General features: G+C 39.8%; 1 protein-coding gene across 1 annotated transcript in view; it reads right to left on the minus strand.

The window, feature by feature from the left end:
* Adam7 (ADAM metallopeptidase domain 7) overlaps positions 1-18,703 on the minus strand; it is a 47,301-nt gene extending 28,598 nt beyond the window's left edge. The window contains exons 1-8 of the mRNA XM_078031353.1: positions 18,653-18,703; positions 17,634-17,741; positions 13,614-13,690; positions 11,437-11,515; positions 10,180-10,256; positions 8,592-8,781; positions 7,401-7,454; positions 5,826-5,897 (exon numbers count right to left, since the gene is read on the minus strand). Of these exons, the coding sequence (XP_077887479.1) occupies positions 5,826-5,897; positions 7,401-7,454; positions 8,592-8,781; positions 10,180-10,256; positions 11,437-11,515; positions 13,614-13,690; positions 17,634-17,741; positions 18,653-18,703 (708 nt within the window). The remainder of the gene's footprint in view (positions 1-5,825; positions 5,898-7,400; positions 7,455-8,591; positions 8,782-10,179; positions 10,257-11,436; positions 11,516-13,613; positions 13,691-17,633; positions 17,742-18,652) is intronic.
* Positions 18,704-21,254: the final 2,551 nt, after the last annotated feature.

Consider the following 21,254-nt stretch of genomic DNA (forward strand, 5'->3'; position numbering starts at 1 on the left):
CACTCGTGCCTGTGACCCCCCAATTTTCCTCTTGACTGTGGGATGAATGTTTTGACCTGGGTCCTGCAGAGGGAGAATCTTCTACTCTGAGCTTTGTGGAGGGTTTCCCTTCCCAGGGGTGCTTAATGTCATAAAACCGCATGCAAGGACAGGTGGAAAACACTTGTGCATCCTGTTGGGTGAGGACAGAACCTACACAAGAAAAGCCTGTTTTCTCTCTTAGATGTTTGGGTGGGTTTGAAATAATATCTGGAAGGTTCTAGAAAGTTGAATTTCTCTTCATGATCTAGAAAGAACCTTGGAACTTCTAAAAGAGGTGAAGGCATGGAGAAAGATAAAATGAGAGAGATCCTATGAGATAATGTAATTATCAGAAGTGAAATGGTGGAAGCTGGGCGGGGTGATGTAACCCCAGTAACCTCCTGTAACTCCAGTGGCTCAGGAGGCTGAAGCAAGAGGATCCCAAGTTCAAAGCCAGCCTCAGTAATTTAGTGAGTCCCTAAGCAACTTAGCAAGATCCTGTCACAAAATAAAAAATAAAAAGGGCTGGGGATGTGGCTTGGTGGTTAATTGCCCCTGGGTTCAATCCCCCGGTACACCCTCCCCCCCCCAAAAAAAGAAGTGATATGATAGGAAAGCTCAAGGGCTTTTAAGACTCCTGGCTTTATTTGTAACATAATATGTGACCCCTACCCCCGCCTCATATATAAAATGTGAAACTTTAGTAAGAATTCAGCAATGATTTTGTGGTATGCTTACTTGTAAGGTCGAAAACCAAGGAGAGAATTAAAGTCTTGAATTGGGGTCAATGCCAGAGCCGTGATAATTCCTACCAATTATAAAAAGTCATGGGGAGGATTCTCAGTTGATAGCCACAGTTAAGATGTGGAAGGAGTTCTCCTGCCTGAGAAGTACAACGCCGGAAAGAATGTTGCTTCTGCCCCGAGAACTTACCAATTGTACATTTCTCTTGAAGTCATCACAGAGCTGAGGTAACAGGGCCTACAGCTAGGCTGGAATCCAGGGCAAGACAGTGTCCTTCAAGGACAGATGGCAGAATATGAGGGGAAAAGAGGCTGAGGACCTTATGGGCAGGTCAGAGTAATTCACAAGGTTTTTATGGAACTGCTAAGGTACCAGCAGGGGACAGAATATGGACACAGACACAAGGGACTCCACATCCATGAACAGACTCCCCACAGGCCTCCTCTGGGTGGTCACAGGAGTCACACTCATACACTGCTGATGGGACTGCAAATTGGGGCAACCAATCTGCAAAGCAGCATGGAGATTCCTTAGGAAACTTGGAATGGAGTCACCATTTGACCCAGCTATCCCACTCCTTGGCCTATACCCAAAGAACTTGAAATCAGCATACTACAGGGACACAGCCACATCAATGTTTATAGCAGCTCAATTCACAATAGCTAAACTATAGAACCAACCTAGATGCCCTTCGATAGATGAATGGATCAAGAAACTGTGGTATAGATACACAATGGAATATTAATCATCATTAAAAGAGGATAAAATTATGGCAGTTACAGGTAAATGGATGGGGTTGGAGAATATCATGCAAAGTGAAGTAAGCCAATCCCCACAAACCAAAGGCTGAATGTTCTCTCTGATAAGTGGATGCTGATTCAGAATGGGGGGGACATGGGAAAAAATTGAGGAACTTTGATGGGGCAAAGAGGAGGAGGAGTTGGGGAGGGGCCATGGGGGCAGGAAAGATGGTGCAATGAGATGGACATCAGTAGCCTAGGTACATGTGTGACTGCACATACGATGCCATGCTACATCATGTACAACCGGAGAAATGAAAAGTTGTGCTGCAATCGTGTACAATGAGCCAAAATACATTCTGCTGTTACATGTACCTAATTAAAATTGATTAATCAGTTAATTTAAAAATATTTTTAAAAAGAGAGAGGGCCAGGAGGGAGAATGGAGACACCCTCAGAGGAAGAGGCCTGATGGGTACCAGCAGCTGCTACTTTACAAAATTTAACCAAATCTATCAGACTCTTTCTCCCAAGGAGCAAAAGCCTTAAGCTTCAAGGGAACCATAGCAATTTTTTTTTTTTTATGCCTAGAACGAAGGACGAAGGCTGATGTGACTGAAGAAAGGGTAAATAGAAAAACCTTCTGCCCCTGGAGGAGAGCAGGAAATGTCCTGAGCCCAGCTGAGTCTCCCGTCTGTGAGGAGGAGAATGGTCATTAGAACTGCCCACCCAGTGACCCTGGCACAGTGCTTTTCTAAGGGTGAAGACAGAACAGGATAAGGGAATGCTCTGAGGCCACAGCCAGGCTTGCAGCATCAAGTATCCATCAACAGATCACCACCAAAGAACAGAAGGGAGCCTGAGGAGGGATCTGGGTACTGGCCACCAATGTGCAAAGTGAACTTGGAGCAAGAACATGGACCAACACCTTCCAACAACCCCGGCCCCAGGCTAAGCACGAGGTGAGCCAGTGGGATTTGAAATGTTGGTGCACCGCAATTAAGAGTAGCAACAAAAGGATTTCTAACAAGATGGATTCCACTGAACAGTGAAGGACCTAGTGAAGAAGAAGTGCATCATGAATAGGTGTAAAGACCATTTCCTTATTTTTACCCATCTTCACGTAGTGCCCACTATCCAATGGAACACGGAAGAATACACCAGAAGGTGAGGAAATCCCACCCACTGTTCAAGAGCAAAGCATTGACAGAACTGGACGCACAGATGACCTGCGTATTGAAATGGACAGGAATTTAACTTTATCACCAGGAATATGTAAAGGATCTAGTGGAAAAGATGGAAGTGGTTTCAGAATCTTAAGAGGGCCCCAAGGACTCCTGTCTTCTGATACAAACACCCCAGTACCTTCAATGTCGGTGGGACTGTGAATGTTTCACTACTGTGATCAGGCTATAACATGACAAAGGTAAAAGGATTTTGCAGATGTAGTTTGAATTCTCAAATCAGGGCAATTAAACCAAAGAGAGTTTCTGTGGGTATACCTGACTTAATCCTTTATAAAAGACCACCAAATTCCCTCACTGGCTTAAAGAAGCTGCCACACTGTGAAAGGGTCCACGGGAGCACTGGGCAGCAAGGAATGACCAGGATCTCTAGAAACAAGTACAGCCCAGGTGACACTTGCATGAGATGCAGGGACTTCAATTCTACCACTGAGCAAGTTAAACTCCGCCAACAAGATACGTGAGCTGAACCCCCATTCCCCACCCTGATTTGAGCATTATGAGATGTGAGCAGAGAACCAAGTTATGTTGTACCTAGACTGGCCTAAAATAAAGTAAGAAGTGGATGTTGTTTTATGATGCTAAATTTGTAGTAATTTGTTATTCAGAAATTTAAAAAAAAACAAGTGAAAAACATTCTTGAACAGATTTGAATTTCAGCATAGAGATGGAAATTATAAGAAAGAATGAACAGAAATGATAGAAAAATTATAGTAGTGAAGATAAAGAATACCTTTGATAAGCACTTGAAAAGGCAAGACACAATTAAGGAAAGCATTCTATTGACTGTATAGAAATGACCCAAATTGAAAGACAAGAAGTGAAACAAACAGAAGAGAAAAATCACAGGTTCTAATACATGAATAACTGAAATATCAGAAGAAGAAGAGAGAGAGAACAAAGCAGAAGTATTTGAAGAGAACATGGTCAAGAACTTTCAAAAATAATAGGAAACCCTGAGTCATAGATCCAAGAAGCTCAGAGAACTCAAGCAGTATTCAAACAGTATAAACTAACACATTCCCCATCTCTCTCCCTCTCTCTCTCTCTCTCTCTCTCTCATACACACACACACACACACACACACACACACACACACACACACACACTCACACACTTTGATAGTGCCATGCCAAAGGGACACACAGATCAACTAGCGCATTGCCGCATGGCCCTTATTGATATTCAACAACAATTGAAGAATAACTTCATGGGTTGAAAGAGAATACCTCTTGTGTGGATTTCCCAGTAATTGATGTAGATTCTCTACTCTGAAGGAAAGGAAGCATGACTCCCCTCTCCAGAAGTGTGAACTGTGCATGGTAACTTTCTTCCAGAGACAAGAGTGTGGTGGTGAGAAATGAGAGAACTTGACAAACACTGTCAATCAACTTGACATAACTAGTATTTATAGAGAACTCTAACCACCAATGGCAGAATATTTTTTTCAAATTCTCTTGAATATTAACTATGCTAGACCCAATGTTATGGTTTAGATCTGGAATGTTCCCCCCAAAATCTTATGCTGAAGACGTTGTCCCCAAGGCAGCAATGTCCAGAGGCAGGACTCTGGGAAGGTTTTGGATCATGAAGATTCTGACTTCATCAGTAGATTAATACATTTAATCAGTGGGTTAATCCATTCTGATGAAGCCATCAAGTGGATTATTTCATTGATAGATGAACGGACTCTACTGGGGGATGCAACCTAGTTGGAAGTGGTAGGTAGGTCTCTGGGGATGAACCCTCAAAGTCCTTGGCCCCTTGTGAGTACTTTCTCTTAATTTTTTTCTCTCTCTCCTTCTTGCTACCATGAGCCGAGCAACTTTCTAAACTATACTCTTCTGCCATGATGTTCTGCCTCACCTCAGGCCCCCCAACATGGAGCCAGCTGAGAGAGAATAAAGCAGAAGTATTTGAAGAGAACTTTCAATAAAAATAGGAAACACTGAATCATAGATCCAAGAAGCTCAGAGAATTCAAGCAGTATTCAAGCAGTATAAACTTGAATCCTGAGCCAAATAAATCTTTCCTTCTCTAAGTTATTCTTTTCAGGTATTTTGGTCAGAGTGGTAAAAAAATATCTGACTAACACAATCAGATTCTGGGTCAAGAAAAAACAAACAACTCAACAAATGTAAAAGAATTGAAATTGACAAAATAGTCTCTAATTCTAATGGAATGAAAATTAGAAATCAGTAACAAAAACCATAAACATCCCCAAATATTGGCAAATGAAGCAACTTCCTAGCTATAAGCACTGAAACAAAAAGAATCCATAAAGAACATCAAACATTTTCAACTAAATGAAAATTTAAAATAAAATATAAATCCATGGGAAACAATTAAGGAAGCATACACATGACATATAATTCAGCATTCCCACCTCTCAGTTATCTGCATAAAATAAATGAAGTTCTATGTTCACCTACACTGATACATTCAAATGTTTGCAGCAGTTGTTTTCATAGCAGTCAAAAACTATAACTAAATTAAGGTTTTCTCAACTGTTGAATAAACAGCCACTATCTATTCCTTCCAGCATCTTCCCATAGTTCCTCTCTATCCTAGTAATAGGGCTGGGGTGTCTGAGGAGGCAGCAATGAGAGATGTATAAAATTCACAATTTGTTTAAGAGTTATAATTGATTTAAATCTACCAAAAGCAGTCATCTTAATATATTTTATTGAAATAGTTACCCTAATTTCTGTGCCAAACCTTGGGCAATAAGTTTTAGCTTGAAGAGACATTTTTTCATACAAGGTCATACAACACGTGAGACTCAGTTTATATGTGATTGGCTTTCAAACTTTTTGTATATTGCTTCATCAATTTTGTTAGAGATAAATATTAAAACTTATTTGAATATTAAATGTTATTGATGTAGAAAACCAAAAACTCAGAGCTGTCATTGGTTGCTACAATTTTTTCAATAGATTTTTGTCAGTCATTTTACTTGATGAATTTTTGTGATGTGGACTCCCACTGTATCAAGGTTACTATAAGAATCCAATGGAGACAGACCCCAGAATGTTCTTTGTATGTTCAGCTTGACTCAAACTACAGCAAAACTTACCATGTTGACAAAATTGACCATGCCCCAAATTCGGTTCCTTAGTTTATAGTGAGGTTGACCATTCCTACGATACTGGAAATAAAAACATCATATCAACATGCTTTCATAGTAGGAGCTTCATAAAAGCTAAATAAAAGTGCTTCATCCATCATGAGCTGTTATAAAGAAAAAAAATCTTAAGTTTTCTTTTTTTGCTTAAATAGTGTGCAAATCCCTCTCTTTGGTCTAGTTAATATTTAAGTGTTTATTTTGTTATAGTTTCCCCCTCATATTCACTATTCTGTATTTTTTCTACATTGTTAACTAGTTATTTAGCCCTATTTATTTCTGGAACATTTTCAAGAATTGCCTCTCAAAGAGTGTCTGTCATCCAGAAACCCACACTCAGTCTCTGAAATCTTTTATTATGCATTAATGTCTCCTATTTTCTCATAGTTTTCAACTGTACTTATCTGTGCTCAATAAGTGGTTGTTTCCCTGTCACCTCCATCCTCCAGTGTACTGATTCTCTCTTCACCTGTGTCTAATCTACTGTTTCATTCATTCAAGGATATATGCATTTTCCTTTTATCAATGTGGAATACTTTTACAAGGAAGCTGGCCATTTTTTACCATCTCATCTAATTCTTGTTTTGTAATTTCTATTCTATTCACTTTCTTTATTCTCTGATAACTGTAAACCTATACTTTTGTGATGAAGAATGATTTGAAGATATCACTGGATAACTGATAGTTCTTGGTAGTCTTAGTCTCCTCTTCACTCTGCTGGCTGACCCTTCCTCATGGGATTCATTTCGTCTTGGATTATTAAAGTGTCTTTATAGGACATTTTTTACTTCAGTTCAAGTTGTTTACCAGATAGATATCTAGTTAGTTTTTATGCTGAAAGCTTTGTGTGGTATGTCTGCAGCTGAAGAAAAACAAAACAAAACAAAATCACCAACCACCATGCTCCCTCTCTGTGCATGGTGCAGGCTTAGAATTTCTGGTTTCTCTTGGGTGATATTTTCCTTTCCCATGCCTATGGGCAAACCAAACTTCCTTTATCTTTTACGGTTTCAGTGGAGCTTTTCTAGTTTCTTTTTCAGGGATGGGGCAGCCCTTTCTAGCTCTGAGAATTATGTGGAGGATTCTTTTCCAAAGGCCAGGCTTTTGCTTGTAAGGAGGTTAATTCCTCACTCATTACAACTGTATTCTCTATGTCACGGGTCATCAAGGCTTTGGGTTTTACTTCCTTTTCTGATGGAGATTTTCTTCTTAATTTTTATTATCTGGAAATGTTCAATGTTTTCTTTTGAGATCAACAACAGAGTGTTGCCAAGTCTGCGACTTTTCATATGCTGCTCAGCATCTCCATATGTTCACAGTTGGGAGGAGGGTTCTAGTTTGGATTAGTCCCCTGCAATATCAAAAGACCTAAACCATCTCTTATATGCATGTTATTTTGAAGAAGTTAAAAACAGAAGTTTGAGACCAGAATAGCACTCTGATTAGAGCACCACTACTCTGGGCTCCATCACATCCGCGGTTTCATGAGGATGAATGAAAAGCGAAAACGTTCCTCTGGAAACTTACCACGAAATCATCAGCCACAACGAACAGCTCCATATACTTTTGTTCATGGACGCTCTGGAAATTGATGAACAATTCAATGAAGTATGCTAACATTTTTAACCTTAACAGTGAATTTCTGAAAAGCTGACATTTTTAAGATAAGAAAATTAATCTTGCTGACACTGGAAGGTGAATTAAATGAGTATATCTAATAATCCTGAAGCAACATTCCATATTTGACTGCCCCTCCTAATTTTTTCCTGCCTCCCAAACTCCTAATTGGCAGTGGTCTCAGTTCCAAGGAAACAGATGAATATTGCTAAATCTAGGTCTCTTATTTCTAGAAAACACCAATACCAGGAAGTTCTTCTATGATTTCAGCATAAATGAGGAGTGGGCATGTTCTCTGAGGACAAATGAAAGGGACTTGTTCAGAGATTTAAGTCAGTCATTCTTTCATGAGCTAAGGAATTGTCTCTTCCCTGAGTGATTCTATCAGGAGACTCTTGTTAGTCATCCAGTAAGTTTCAGACACTGGACCTTGGACCTGAGAAGATGATAAACAAACATGGAGCTTTCAAGTTCATATAACTAAAGTGCCATGGTATAGAGGGAACTCAGAACTAGCATTCGAGAGAATTGGACTTTGGATTCAGTTCTACTCTAGCGAATGTTCAGGAGCAAGTGTCTGATGTAGTGTCCTGTCCTCTAACATAAGAGCACAAACTAAAAGATTTCCAGGGCCACCCCCAACTCTGAATCCTCTGGTCATATGTTGCAAATATCTTCTTGCAAATATCTTCTTGGTTCTTTTGGGATAAGAACTAGTTTTCTACACAACTAGTTATATGTAAGTCTAAAACCCAAGGACTCTGCCACCATCCCATCGGAAACAGACCTGTTATTGTTCTTAGTTATCCTTCACCATCAGGACATCTGGCCTGAGGGAAGGGACAATAGGGCTTGTCATCCACAGTCCCCAGGTGGCAGGGGAGGCAAGGAGAGAGACATTGTCTAAGACAGGTTTCAAGACACTGAAAATTTCCGTCTTCGATATAGAGGGTTGTAGACACCCCCTTTCTGGACACTGATGAAACAGATTGCGATGTGCTCACTGGCTTGACTCATAACCTCCAGAGCCTACAGGAAACCAGGAAACGTGGGGGTGGGTGTGTTTCCCCTGGGGTAAGAGGACTTAAGCACAGCACTCACTTCCATCTTGTAGTTTCCCTTGTGTGAGGCGTCCGTTGGAGCAGCGTTCTTGGTAAAATTGAGCTCCGCACAAGTAAAGTTGGTAGCATACGGCCCCTTGGCATTGTATTTGAACACCAAATGCTCCCCCTCATCTGAGTATTTCACTGGTTCAATGAGGTACCTTTGATCACGAACCCTGAAGAATCCCCTGTGGGAATGGGAACACCACATGCATTCAAGATCCATAACTATCCTATTCTATTGACTTTTTTCTTTTGAAAAATGAGAAATTACAAAGCCAAGACTTCATGAACAGGAAGCCAGGTTTCCTGGTGGTAAAGAAGCAAGATAGCATGTGGGCTTTGGTAGAATTAAGAACATTTTCTAAAAGTCAGTTGACATGGATTTTCAGAAGTTTGACAATCCAATTTCTAGGTACGATAATAATTCCCACCCTGGTGGCTTCAAGTTTTGCAGAAATTTTGTTCATTCTTTTGTCTGTGCATTAAGTACAGAATAAATATATGAAGATACAGAACTACTTTGGGGAAATTTTGTCACTAAAGGGGTTCTCCTTCTTAAAAAGGCTGGAACGTGGGGGACGACTCAAGGAAAAGCTCCTTGTTCTACCCTCTATGACCCTTCATCTTCCTTCTTTTCCTTGAGCCTTTCTTTGTCCTTGAGTCCAACATCTATAGAGAATTACCTCTGACATTTTACTCTTTAGAGATCATAGACAGCTGAGCGTGATGGCGCCCACCTGTAATCCCAGAGACTTGGGAGGCTGAGGCAGAAGGATCAAGAGTTCAAAGCCAGCCTCAGCAAAAGTGAGGTGCTAAGCAGCTCAGTGAGACCCTGTCTCTAAATAAAATACAAAATAGGGCTGGGCTGTGGCTCAGTGGTCGAGTTCCCAATTCCCAATACCCACCCCGCAACCCTCTAGAGATGGTAAACACAGTTGAGTCAATGCTAACTCACTAAAGTGCCATGGTATAGTGGGAACTCAGAACTAGCATTCAAGAGAACTGGACTTTGGATTCAGTTCTAGGGCTAGCAAATGTTCAGGAGTAAGTGTCTGATGTAGTGTCCTGTCCTCTAACATAAGAGCACAAACTGAAAGATTTTCAGGGCCACCCCCAGCTCTGAATCCTCTGGTCATATGTTGCAAATCTCTTCTTGCGAAGGTTGTGTGTTAGACATCTTTTTGTCAAAATGAACATAAATCACAGGAGCTCACACTCACTGCTAAGAATATACTATAGCCCTTCATCCATTATGTTTTCTATTTAGAGAGTTAGTAAAAAGAAACAAGTAAAAAAGATGTCTTTAAACATTTATAGGAAAAGTTATAAAAGAAATAGGAAGCTGTGAGGGGTGGTGCATGCCTGTAGTGACTTGGGAAGCTGAGGCAGGAGGATCACAAGTTTGAATCCAGCCTGAGCAACTTAGTGAGCCCCATAGCAACTTAATGAGACCCAGTCTCAAAATAAAAAATAAAAAGGGTTGGGGGTGTAGCTCAGGGGGTGTAGAGCACTGCTAGGTTCAAAAAAAAGAAACAAAAAAAGGGGGGGGGGCGGGGGAGAAAGAGGAAAATACTCTGCCTTACCTTAGACCTTTACACGTGCTGATGCTGGCTGCAGAATCAAATTCATGTATAATGGATCCTTGGTAAAAGCAGTGCTCCTAACGTAGAAGAAGAGGGTATTAATGTAAGTATGAATATCAACATTGTGTAAACATTACTATCTCATCATTTTCCTTTCAGACACTTAGTATTTCATTCCTAGGTTGTGCATTCTGAATTATGCTCTTTTTCTTGGAAACATTTGAGTCTGCTTTAGAAATCTTGTACCTTAATTACATCATTACTTTGTGTAAAACCAAGTATGGATTCTTTCCTCACACATTTAATAGTCTGCTAGGTAATGACACCAGTTGCAGATATGCAACCCTTTTCTATATAAATGTTATCCTCTTAATTCATCCTAAAATCTTTGCCATGCTGACCCTCTTGTGTGAATATCACAATTTCCCAGCTGCCTATGAAATCAAGCCAAGCTCTTGATGCTTCCCGTAAGAAGACCCTGCCTTCCTCCCAGTCCCCCTCATGCCCTTCTTTCCCGCCGCTCTGCCTCAATCCTGCTGGCAACCCCAACTCCTCATGGTGGTTTGCTCATGGTGAGCCTGTCCGGTGCTACTCTTCCCATCATTTCCACGGTTCAGCTCCTGCCTGTGGATAACGTGCATAGCCTTCTAGGGACCTCACACCCTCACAGGATGACCACCAGCCCCTGCATAAAGGAACATCACCCAGTTTTCCTCTGGTTCTGTGTCTTAAGACGATATGATGACTGAGATCTCCCAGAGGTTGGCATTTGCTTCAAATAGAGGAAATAAGTTTTTTAAAACATATTTTTGGTAAGAAGGACTTATATTGTTCTTGGCTAGAGGGTGGCAGACAGTATGTTCTGGAAGGAGAGTGAAGTAAAAAATATAATCTATATCCACTAGAATAATAGTGATTAAAACAAAGTTTCATTTGGAAAATAAGAAGAGACCACCATCTCTAGCTTAAGTAGATCCCACCAGGATGCTCTAGCCTTCTTTGGGGTCCTGCTTTGCCCTTCCTCCAGGCTTAGCACAATATTGACTCTAGAAGAGCCCATTTATTAAAGAAAGACACATTTTGGGGATCATTTTTTAGAGAAAGGTGCATGTTTTCTATTCGGGCCTCATTCAGTGAGATGAGGCGATTCAGGGTTTGCTCCTTTTGGAGCAATTGGTAAGGCTTGAATTGAGTTTTGAAATCACATCAGGAAATATTAGTTTCAGAAAAGTGATGCGGAAAGGTTCTGTAAGCTACCGTGATTAGAGGATGATGGACGAGCATTTTCTTTTTCAAGGTGTAGAAGGTCTCACTGTAATTTGAGGACAGGAACTCCCTAAAAAAGAGAGCAGAGAGGAAGTGAGGACGATTCACTCTAAAACTCTAAGCGATAAAGGCAACCATGTGATGAGCGGCCTCCAGACCACGATCAAATATTAGCAAAACAAACAAAACTTAAAATCCAACCCTACCCATGACAACGTGCAACATGAATGGACTAAACATCCCAATTAAAAATCAGAGGTTTTTTTTCAGAATTCATTAAATATCAAGAGCCGACTGCCATCTTACAAAATGCACATTTTAAATGTAAAGACAAAAGCATAATGAAAAGTGAATGAAAAATAGTGTATTTTGCAAATAGTAAACACAGGAAGTCTACACATAATATCAGGTAACAAAATGAAAAACTTGTGAGTACTATCAAACATTTTAAAAGAATAATATCTTTAGAAAATGTAAGATAAGAGAACACTACCCAAATCATTTTATTTATTAAAACGAGTAGATTAAACTGTGGATTAAACCCTGGTGTGCTTTACTGGTAAAAGCCACATCCCCAGCTCTCATTTTAATTTTTTTTTTTTTTTTGAGAGAGGGTATCCTATCAGATCTGGGATTCTTCTGATTCAGCTCACCCAGCCACTGGAATTACAGGCAAGCTCCACAGTGCTGGGCTCCTACTAATTTTATATGACCAATGTCATCTAATGTCAACTTCAACACAGTTTAAAACACCATAAACAAGTTGTAAGTTGAATACCACAATATAATTTAAAATAATGAATAATAGGCAAATAAAATTTTATCTCAGGAATGCAAGCATAGTTTAACAGGTACAATCAATCAGTGTAAATCCCAGTATTGATGTTTAGGTGAATGCAAACAAAACACTTGGAACAAACTTCTTAATAGTTCACATCAATGGCATATCTATAAAGTAATGTCATATTAATTACTTAATATTTAACATTTTCAATAATTGATAAACTCTCTTAGAGGAAAAAACACTCAAATTACTGGTATCAGAAAAAAGAAGATTATCACTGAAGATACTATAAACATTAAAAAAGAGCAAGAGAATATTATGAAACATATAAAGTGTGGCAACTTAGGCAAAACCCATATTTCCATGAAAGTTTCAGTTTAAAACTGACACAAAGGGAAATAGAGAATCTGAATGACCCTCAGTCAATTGATAATGTGACTCTAAATCTAACATAAAGCCCCCTTCATTGTGACCCTGGGTAAGCTATTATTTTTCCATATTTTTATTGGTGTGTTATAATAATACCTAATAGTGGGATTCAGTGCTATATATTATAAGCTATTGTTTTAATGTACTTACTTCATATAGATATTGTAAGACTCAAGAAATAACTTTGATAAAAATACACAGAAATCACTTAATAAATATTAGCTCCCTTCATGTGGAGAATATGCAATCTGAAAATATTATCAATATGATCATGCTATTAGATTTGCATTTTCTGCATGTTTATCTAGTGGAAGATTCAGGATGGGGGGGCAGTTTTTTCTGTATTTTTTGTTTGTTTTAGCCAACAGACCCGAGTCTCCATTCTCTAATAGTGGCACCATTCCAAGTGACTGAAAAATCAACAACAACCTGTGCTTTTATAGTTTGGGTCTCTGAGATACAGCTATCCCATGTAGGAAGGGTTCAGAGAAAAACTGTGAAAATTAACAACAAAGGAAAGGACTCAAGAAGAGATTTCGAGGTTGGTTCAACTATGTAAGATGTCAGGATGAAGCAAATTCTTCCCAGTTCTTAGCTTACTCTCCAAAACACTTGGTTTTTTATTTATTTTAAAGAACTTAGAAGTCAATTTCAAAACCATGGGTTTCAAAATTCTTTTGTTCTACTGATTCAAAAAGCACTAGTGTGTCAACTCTTTTCCTAAAGTGTCTCTATGAAGCTCAGGAACTCCAAGTGCCCCAAAGAGTTATTTAGAAACCACAGAAGAGTGTCGATAGCTGTCTCTAAGTTGTTGAAAGGCAATGACTTTATATCTGAAGAGGAAGAATTCACATAATACAGTGACTTGAAGAATTAACTTCACTGGCAGTTTTAGAAAAACTGGGATATCAGAGATGACTAAATCTATAAGTGATGGAATCACACTAGAACTTACCTTGATCTTAGAAGGTGGAGGATTAAGGTTTTTCTATTGAGTTTTATTTCATACAACAGTTCTTCTTCATAGGCTTCCTGAAAAAACAAGATCTGTCATGTGACTTCCACACATGCTGGTCAGGAGCCTGCTGCTAGTGGGTGGTGTGGGGCAGGAGTGGCCACCGATCCCCAGTTCATAGCCGTCCTTACAGGGAGCAAACACTGGGCATGCTTGACTTAAAGAGAGCTAGTATTAGAAGGAAGATTTCACCCAAGTTATTCTTAACTAAAATTTTCAAAGGACATTTTTCTCTAGAAATGAAATAATAATAAAATACAATAAATATTCTCCCCTCATCCAGCCATACACAAATTCCTGTATGTCCATACAGAGTGCCTCCAAAACACACAGATCTTCTGTTTTCTGGTTTTGTTTTTAGCAGTTTTGTATATGCTGTTTTATAGTTTCCATTTTCAATTAAGAAATCATGACCATTCCCTTACAAATGTTCTCTTGCAAGAATGTGTTTTAAGGCTGCCCCTCCCCCAAATGTGAGTGAAACATCATGCATCATTTATTTAATCTGAATCAATTATCAGAAATTTGTTTTGGGATGTTCACTGTACTTAGAGTCGCATTGTTGACAACTTGGAAAAAAAAATGTAGGGCTTTTGATAAATACTGATAAATATCCTAAAGAAAGGAAATCTAAATGTAGAACTTCACCAAAAATTAATACTGGTTTCATGTGATTATTTGCAGCAGTCATATCTATTACTGGTATGTTGACTGCTTTCCAGTAACAGATGGTAGGCAACGTTCCAGTCATAGATATTACTACTAATAATTTTTTTAAACAATATAACTTGTTGTGATGGTCTGTTTGATAGCCATTGGCATTGGTAATTTTCTTTTGTGTGTTTCATTATTTGTAGTTTTTTTTTAAATATGAATTTCTGCTTCATGACCATTTACCATTCTCTTTGGTAGTATTTTATTATCTTATGATTGATAATAATTTTTTCATAATTTAAGTTGTCGGTCTTTATTTTACAAATTTCTTTGAGCTCAATATCCATTTATTTGACAGTTGCAGCTTCAAGTACAGTGATAATAGTGAAGACAGAGTGGTGTACAAGATGGAGGCCGCTGGCCTAACAGAAGCTGTAGATTGGCAAAGAAGGTGACCAGATAGCCACAGAATCAGGTGTGATAAGCATCGTAACAGGAGAACCACAGCAGTATTCCAGCATCACAGGCAAGAAAAAGCATCTGTGAAGGTCCTGAGGTAGGAAGGAACCCGGCTGGTTGGAGGAACACGGAGGGAGAAGTTCAAGGTTGCTAGAAAAATCAAGGACACGTTTAGCACAAGTGGGAGGGAGAGGTATAGGAAGAAGATTAGCAAGAACAGCCCACAGAGGTGAAGGCCTGAGACTCCTCCTAAGAGCAGACAAGCAAAGGGTTTAAGGGGAGGCCAGCATGGAATTTCATGGGTCTGAGAAATCAGCACTGAGGAGGGGGAAGCCCCTGGAAGGCGGCTGGTGCAGAGCAGGTGCCTTGGCAGGGGAATAAAGAGGAGTAGGTAACCTCAAAGATATGCACCTGCTAGACTCCAGATGCACCAGTCATTGATTGTCAGGGTGGGCAATCTAGAGGGGTCAGGAAGAGCCCAGGGTTTGGGGTATCCTGTTTAACTCTGTCATGACCAGGTGAGGATCTGATGAGGGACGGCTCTGAGGTGTTGGAGACCTTAGTTTTGTATTGGTTGGAAGTGAAGTGTGCACAGTTCAGGCTTTTTTGATTGCAAGTTTAACCAAAAAAATAAATAAATAAATAAAATAGGACTTATAATAAAGACACGACGGAATTCACAGGTGGCAGGCAAGAAGCAATGTGCTCCATCCAGAACGGTCAGGTCACATATTTCAACATATGTGCGCGTGTGTGAGCATAACAACTGGTCAATGGGGCTTTTTGTATCATTTGAATATTTGAATGTGAAATTTTATTAATTAAGAAATTAATGAGATTTTCATTTTAGGGTTTTTTTTTTTTGAGACTTATAAGTACCTGGGAAGACATTACCTCATACTTAGATACATTCTGCACTAAGGCTTCCCTACTGTTAACATCCTGCATTACTGTGGTATTTCCGTCACAACCGAGGAACCAGGAGTGATGTGTTATTATTAATTTAAATCCACACTTATTCGGATTCCCTTAGTTTTTACGAAATGACATTTTGCTCTTCCAGAATCCCTTTCCAGGCACCGCATTGTTTATCTGTCATGGCTCCTCAGCCTCCTCAACCCTCAGATTTTCCTAATTTCCCATGACTGACCGCTCTGAGGTGTACTCAACAGGTACTTTGTAGAATGCCTCTCAGTTTTTTGATGTTTTTTTCCCCCTATGGTTAGACTGTAGTTATGGATATGAGGGTGAAAGCCACAAGAGAAAGTGCCATTTTGTCACATCCAGAGTCCTTGCTATGAGGAGGACTCTGCATTCACAAGGTTGGCCTTCGTCACCGGGCTGAGGTGGCGGTTGCTACCTCTCCCCTCTGTGAAGTGGCTCGTTTCTTTCCCTCCATATTGTACTCTTTGTGAGGAAATCATAGTGCACAGCCCGTACTTAAGGGTGGGGACTTATGCTCCGCCTCCTGGAAACAGAAATGTCTCCATAAATTATTTAATTCTTCTAGATGAGAGATTTGACTATTCTTCCACCTTGGTTTATCTATGTCTGTACGGGCTCACGGATCTTAGTCTATTCTTCAGGTTATAGTACAAGGCCATAGTATTTATTTGTTCAAATTATCCTACCTTTGGCCCTTGAGCGTTTTTTAAGTGATTTCCTGAGTTCATCAATGTGAGTTTGGAGCTTTGTGTGTTTTTTTTTTGGGGGGGGGGAAAGGGGGTTGTTTATTTGTTTGGGCATTTTCTAGTACTACAAAATGCTCCAGGCTCATCTTGAATCTTTCCCACCTGTATTCAGGCTATATATTCATAATGGAAATTTTAATATTAATGTTGAAGGCTTAAGACAATAGCTTCCAGGAGAGCTCACTGTGGTAGAAAACTGGTTGTGCATCCTTGATTGGATACCAGCCTTTGACCAGTACAAAAGACGGGAAGGTGAAAAAGGAGTTGGGAATCAAGAGAAAAATTATTTATAAAGATAATTATTGGAGAAAAATAGACATCATTACCAAATGAGATTGGAGGGAGAGTTACTTTTTGTCTCAAGCCCTGAGACAGAGGTATCAATGGGACAGTTTGGAAAGTTGAAAATTATCTTCCTTTGACTGAGAAATCTAATAAGTGAGAGCCTGGGAAACAGGCTGTTGTAGTGGTGGAGAGAAACAATTCAATGCCTTGGGATAGTTGTGAGAGTGCCATGCCTGTCCATATTTCCCATGCACCAAATTTAAAACCTAAAATGTAAACTGCAAGTGTTTAATGATACACATCAAGAACATTCATCTAAGACTTTTCATAACAGTGGGGTTGAAAAGAAACTAATTGTGAATCTTGCTCCCTTTTATTATCCGTTTTCCATGATAAATATTCATTTCTTTTGACAATAATATTTTAAATATTTTTAAAGTTCAAGACTTGCACAGACATCCTTCTAAGTACAGGGCAAGAAGGACATTTTGTTCTTAAGAAAATTGTCCAATTCTGCTTCAGAATATATTGGCTGTAAGGCAAATAAACCTGCCTGCTAGGTCTCAGGGAAAACAAAATCAATTCTCGGATGACATTCCATGGGCACCCACCCAGAACAAGTGAGGTGGCTCTAGACCAACTTGGAGAAGTGTGGCTGGAACACCTCGCTTAATGGCGCCCCCTAAAACCTGATGTTTGTTTCCTAACCCATTGAGGGGTTGTGCACCCCTGAGCACAGGCTGTAAGCTGAATGGGAGTCCTCCCAAGAACTGAGACTCCTCTCTTTCTATTTGCTTCTGGCTGGACCCAGAGGAAGCTTTCCATATTCCTCTGAAAGCAATAAACTGTATTTACTGAATGGCACTCATACCGGCACGTCATGGTGATCATGGGCATAGTCAAGGTCTCGCTTCTGCATCAGAGAAAGCCGTTTCACATGGACCAGTTGGTACAGATCTGCTCCAAGGATCACTTTTTCAGGGAAAAAAAAAAAACATGAGGAGGGAAATCCAACTGATATCAACATTCATCCACACAGAGACTGAATGTGCATATTTCTCATTTTATACCCAACAACATTGAGATGGATATTTACAAACTAGGAAAATATAAGTAAAATTGGAAAGGGGTCTAAGACATAAACGTCCCTCGTCTTCTTAAACAGTTTCACCCTGTTCTGTACTGGCCATCTTTGTCTCCCCAGACCTGTCTCTGGTTCTGCCTCTTATCAAAGTCTGAACTGGAAGGTCCTGTTGCTATGTAAATTACCAGATTTTGTCTTTGAGAAACATTTACACTTGAGGTCTTAACTCCCATAGTGAAGGGTAAGGCTTTCACTTGCTAGTGAACTGTAGGTAGCCCCACGTCAGGATAAACACAATCTTCTCTACTCAGGTCCCATCACATTGATAGTCACCTGGGAGGTGATCTGGGACCTTAAAGAGCTATAAAGAGGAGAAGGCATGCACGTTTTGGAACATGCTCTGATTCAAATCAAGTTTTCACCAGTTTAACAGCTGTGTGATCATGAGTAGCTCTCTGATTTGTAAACACTACTCGCATGTCCCTTATCTGTAAAGTGGAGAAGATATTATTGAATCTAAACATTCTAATGTACAATGTGACTAACGGCTAGCACAGTCCCGCACTATTGTAGGTATTTGGTGAATGTCCACTATGGGTCAGAGTGCTTAAGAGTGATATGGAATTTCATAGAATCATCAAACCTCAGGATTAGCCATAACCTAGTCCAAGTTCCACACTAACGGTGCTCAGCAAAATCACCTGTGCATAGCGACTGTTCTTATTATTTACAATAAACTTTGTGGCTAAAGAGATATTGCCTCATAGTACAACCAGAAAACCCTGACAAAAAGAGTAAGACATACCTTTGACCTGATAAATGAGTAAAATCATCAAAAATATAGACCTGGGGAGCATTCTGAACGGTCCTGGTGGAAGAGGGGCACCGTGGCACCTGAGAAGAGCCGCGCCCTGCTCCTCGTCCTTGGTCTACCGCAAGGATGCAGAGCCTAACGGCTAGATGGGCAGTTTTGATCTGGCACAAGGAAGTGTTCCCGACCAAGTTGCACAAGTTGCTAGAATGCTTGAGGCCAAAACCTGAGGGCTGGACAGCGTGTGCTAATTAAAGAACCCCTGAGGTGGTGGTGGAGGTGGCTTGGCATAGATTCCTGCTTCATGCCTAACAGAATATGATTCTAGATCTACTAAAACTTCAAAAGTGAAAAGATCAGGAATGTTTTAGAAAAAAAAAACAACAACATATATTGAAGGATGATATCGAGTTTGGTTGAAGAAGGTGAAGCCTGGCCATGTTGATGACCACAGGTAAAAGCCATAAGGGGACATTTACGAAATAAGATAAAAACATTGAAAATTATATATGTCATGAATCATATAAAAGACAGAAACTCCAGATGTGTATGCAAAATATATAACAAAAGGTGTGAATTGCCTTTCAATATAGCGTAGTTTCAAATTAATACAAAAAAGAAAATACGGACAGCCAAGTGTACAGAGGACTGGGGTGAAGCTCTTTATAAGGTCTGGCTTCCCTGAGATGTTAGAGGGGAACTTCCCCTGCCAGTACCAGCCCTTGGTCTGCATTTAGGATTCTGTCCCTCCTGCAACTCGCAACGTCTCCCCAGTATTCCCACCAACTGAAGCAATCCATGCCAACTGCAAGTGTCCTTTTGAGATTTAAACAAGCTTGAAACTCCCCTTTTGGAAAAATCCTATCCTTAATTCTCAATCCTGCTATTATGTCTTACCAGGACTTTCTGAGTCACTTTTTTTTTTGGTGGAGGTAGTACTGGGAATTGAACTCCAGGGCACTCGACCACTGAGCCACATCCCCAGCCCTATTTTATGTTTTATTTACACACAGAGTCTCATTGAGTTGCTTAGCCCCGCGCCCAACTTGAGGCACTTTTCTTATATCCAACTCCTGCTGCTACATTTCAGGATGGCATCTACCTTTATTATGATCTGAATGAGTGGCTTGATGTCTCTAGTGGTTTCATTGTGTCTATATCCAGTGGGCATTTTAGTTCCTCATCTTTCTTGTCCTTACACTACCCTTTATATTAAAATATTATATTTAGCTCCTTTGACATAGCAGACTTCTTACCTTTTTCCTAGTTTTCCGGCAACTGGTAAACATACCCATTCTATCTAGCTTTTAAGTTTGGAGTTCCTCCAGGTATTATCCTATACCCTCTTTTCCTCTAATTATGCTCATTCCAAAACCATCTCAGGTTCAGATATGGTTTGGTTATCTTTCTGCTCTATGCCTCAGATTTTATGTTTCTAGCCATCTAAACAACAAACTTTTACAGCCAACTTTCTATTCCACTTTCTTATTTGGGAGACACATGAGCAGGACTTAAAGTTCTACCCCCCACCCCCATCACTGAATCTCTGTCTCAGCTACTGATCCCCCTCCATTTAGCATGACAATTCTCAAAGTCATTACCATCTTTGTATCTCTCACAATCCTTCCATCACTAAGACTGTTTATTTGACCTACAAAAAAAATCCCATCTCCTTCTCTCTATCTTTTCTGTCTTTGTCTTAGTCTAAGACAAAGTCTAGCAAGTGAGATCTTCTCAAAGGACCAACTTGATTATGTCAAGTCCCTGTTAAAAAATGCTTCAATAATTTTTTTCATTGATGCTAGCAGAAAGACCCAGTAGACTTTAAAGTTCCCAAAGCTGTATTGTATGTCACTAAGTTTGTGGTTTCAGGCAAGACGTGAAATATTTCTATACTTCTGTTCTCTCCTTTATAAAATGGGCATAATAATATTTATCTCATGGGGCTGATATGAGAAGTAAATTAATCTGTGCGACAAACAATCTTCTATTTCCTGGTTCATTCACTGTCCACTCTTTCAGTTGGCTATTTTACACTCTTTCTTCTGTCCTCAAATCTCTCAACCTTCTCTTCTTTGCTCTTATCTCGTTGCCTTGCTCGTTCACTGAGAAACAAGCCATCAGAAGAGCTCTCACTTTCTCCATTACCACCCCTACCTTGCTGTCAATCAATACCTGTGCCCTGATGGTCTGTGTGCCTCCTGTTTTCTATGGATGTGCCATCCCTTATTTGAAGGTTTATGCACCACTTAAGTATTCACTTCTATTCCTTCCTCCAGCCCCAAATCAATGGTTATTCCCTGACTCATCTGTATTTCAATTAATATATGCATACCTCACTGTGAACATTTTTCTATCCTTTAATAAAATTATTTACTTATTTTTAATGTCACTCTCCCTTTTACCCAGCTACTATCCATTCTTGGCTTCTTTTAACAACTATTAAACTTCTCAATGAATGAGCCCACAGTTTTTCTCCAGTCCCTGTCAGTTTATCTTACTCAACAAATCAGATCTTGTGGGTGTTACCAGTGATCTGAGCCATGCAAAATTTGGTGGTCCATTCTCCATACTCACTCACTTTACCTTTTAGCAGG

The sequence above is a fragment of the Ictidomys tridecemlineatus genome, chromosome 14 (assembly GCF_052094955.1).
Source record: "Ictidomys tridecemlineatus isolate mIctTri1 chromosome 14, mIctTri1.hap1, whole genome shotgun sequence".
NCBI lineage: Eukaryota > Metazoa > Chordata > Mammalia > Rodentia > Sciuridae > Ictidomys > Ictidomys tridecemlineatus.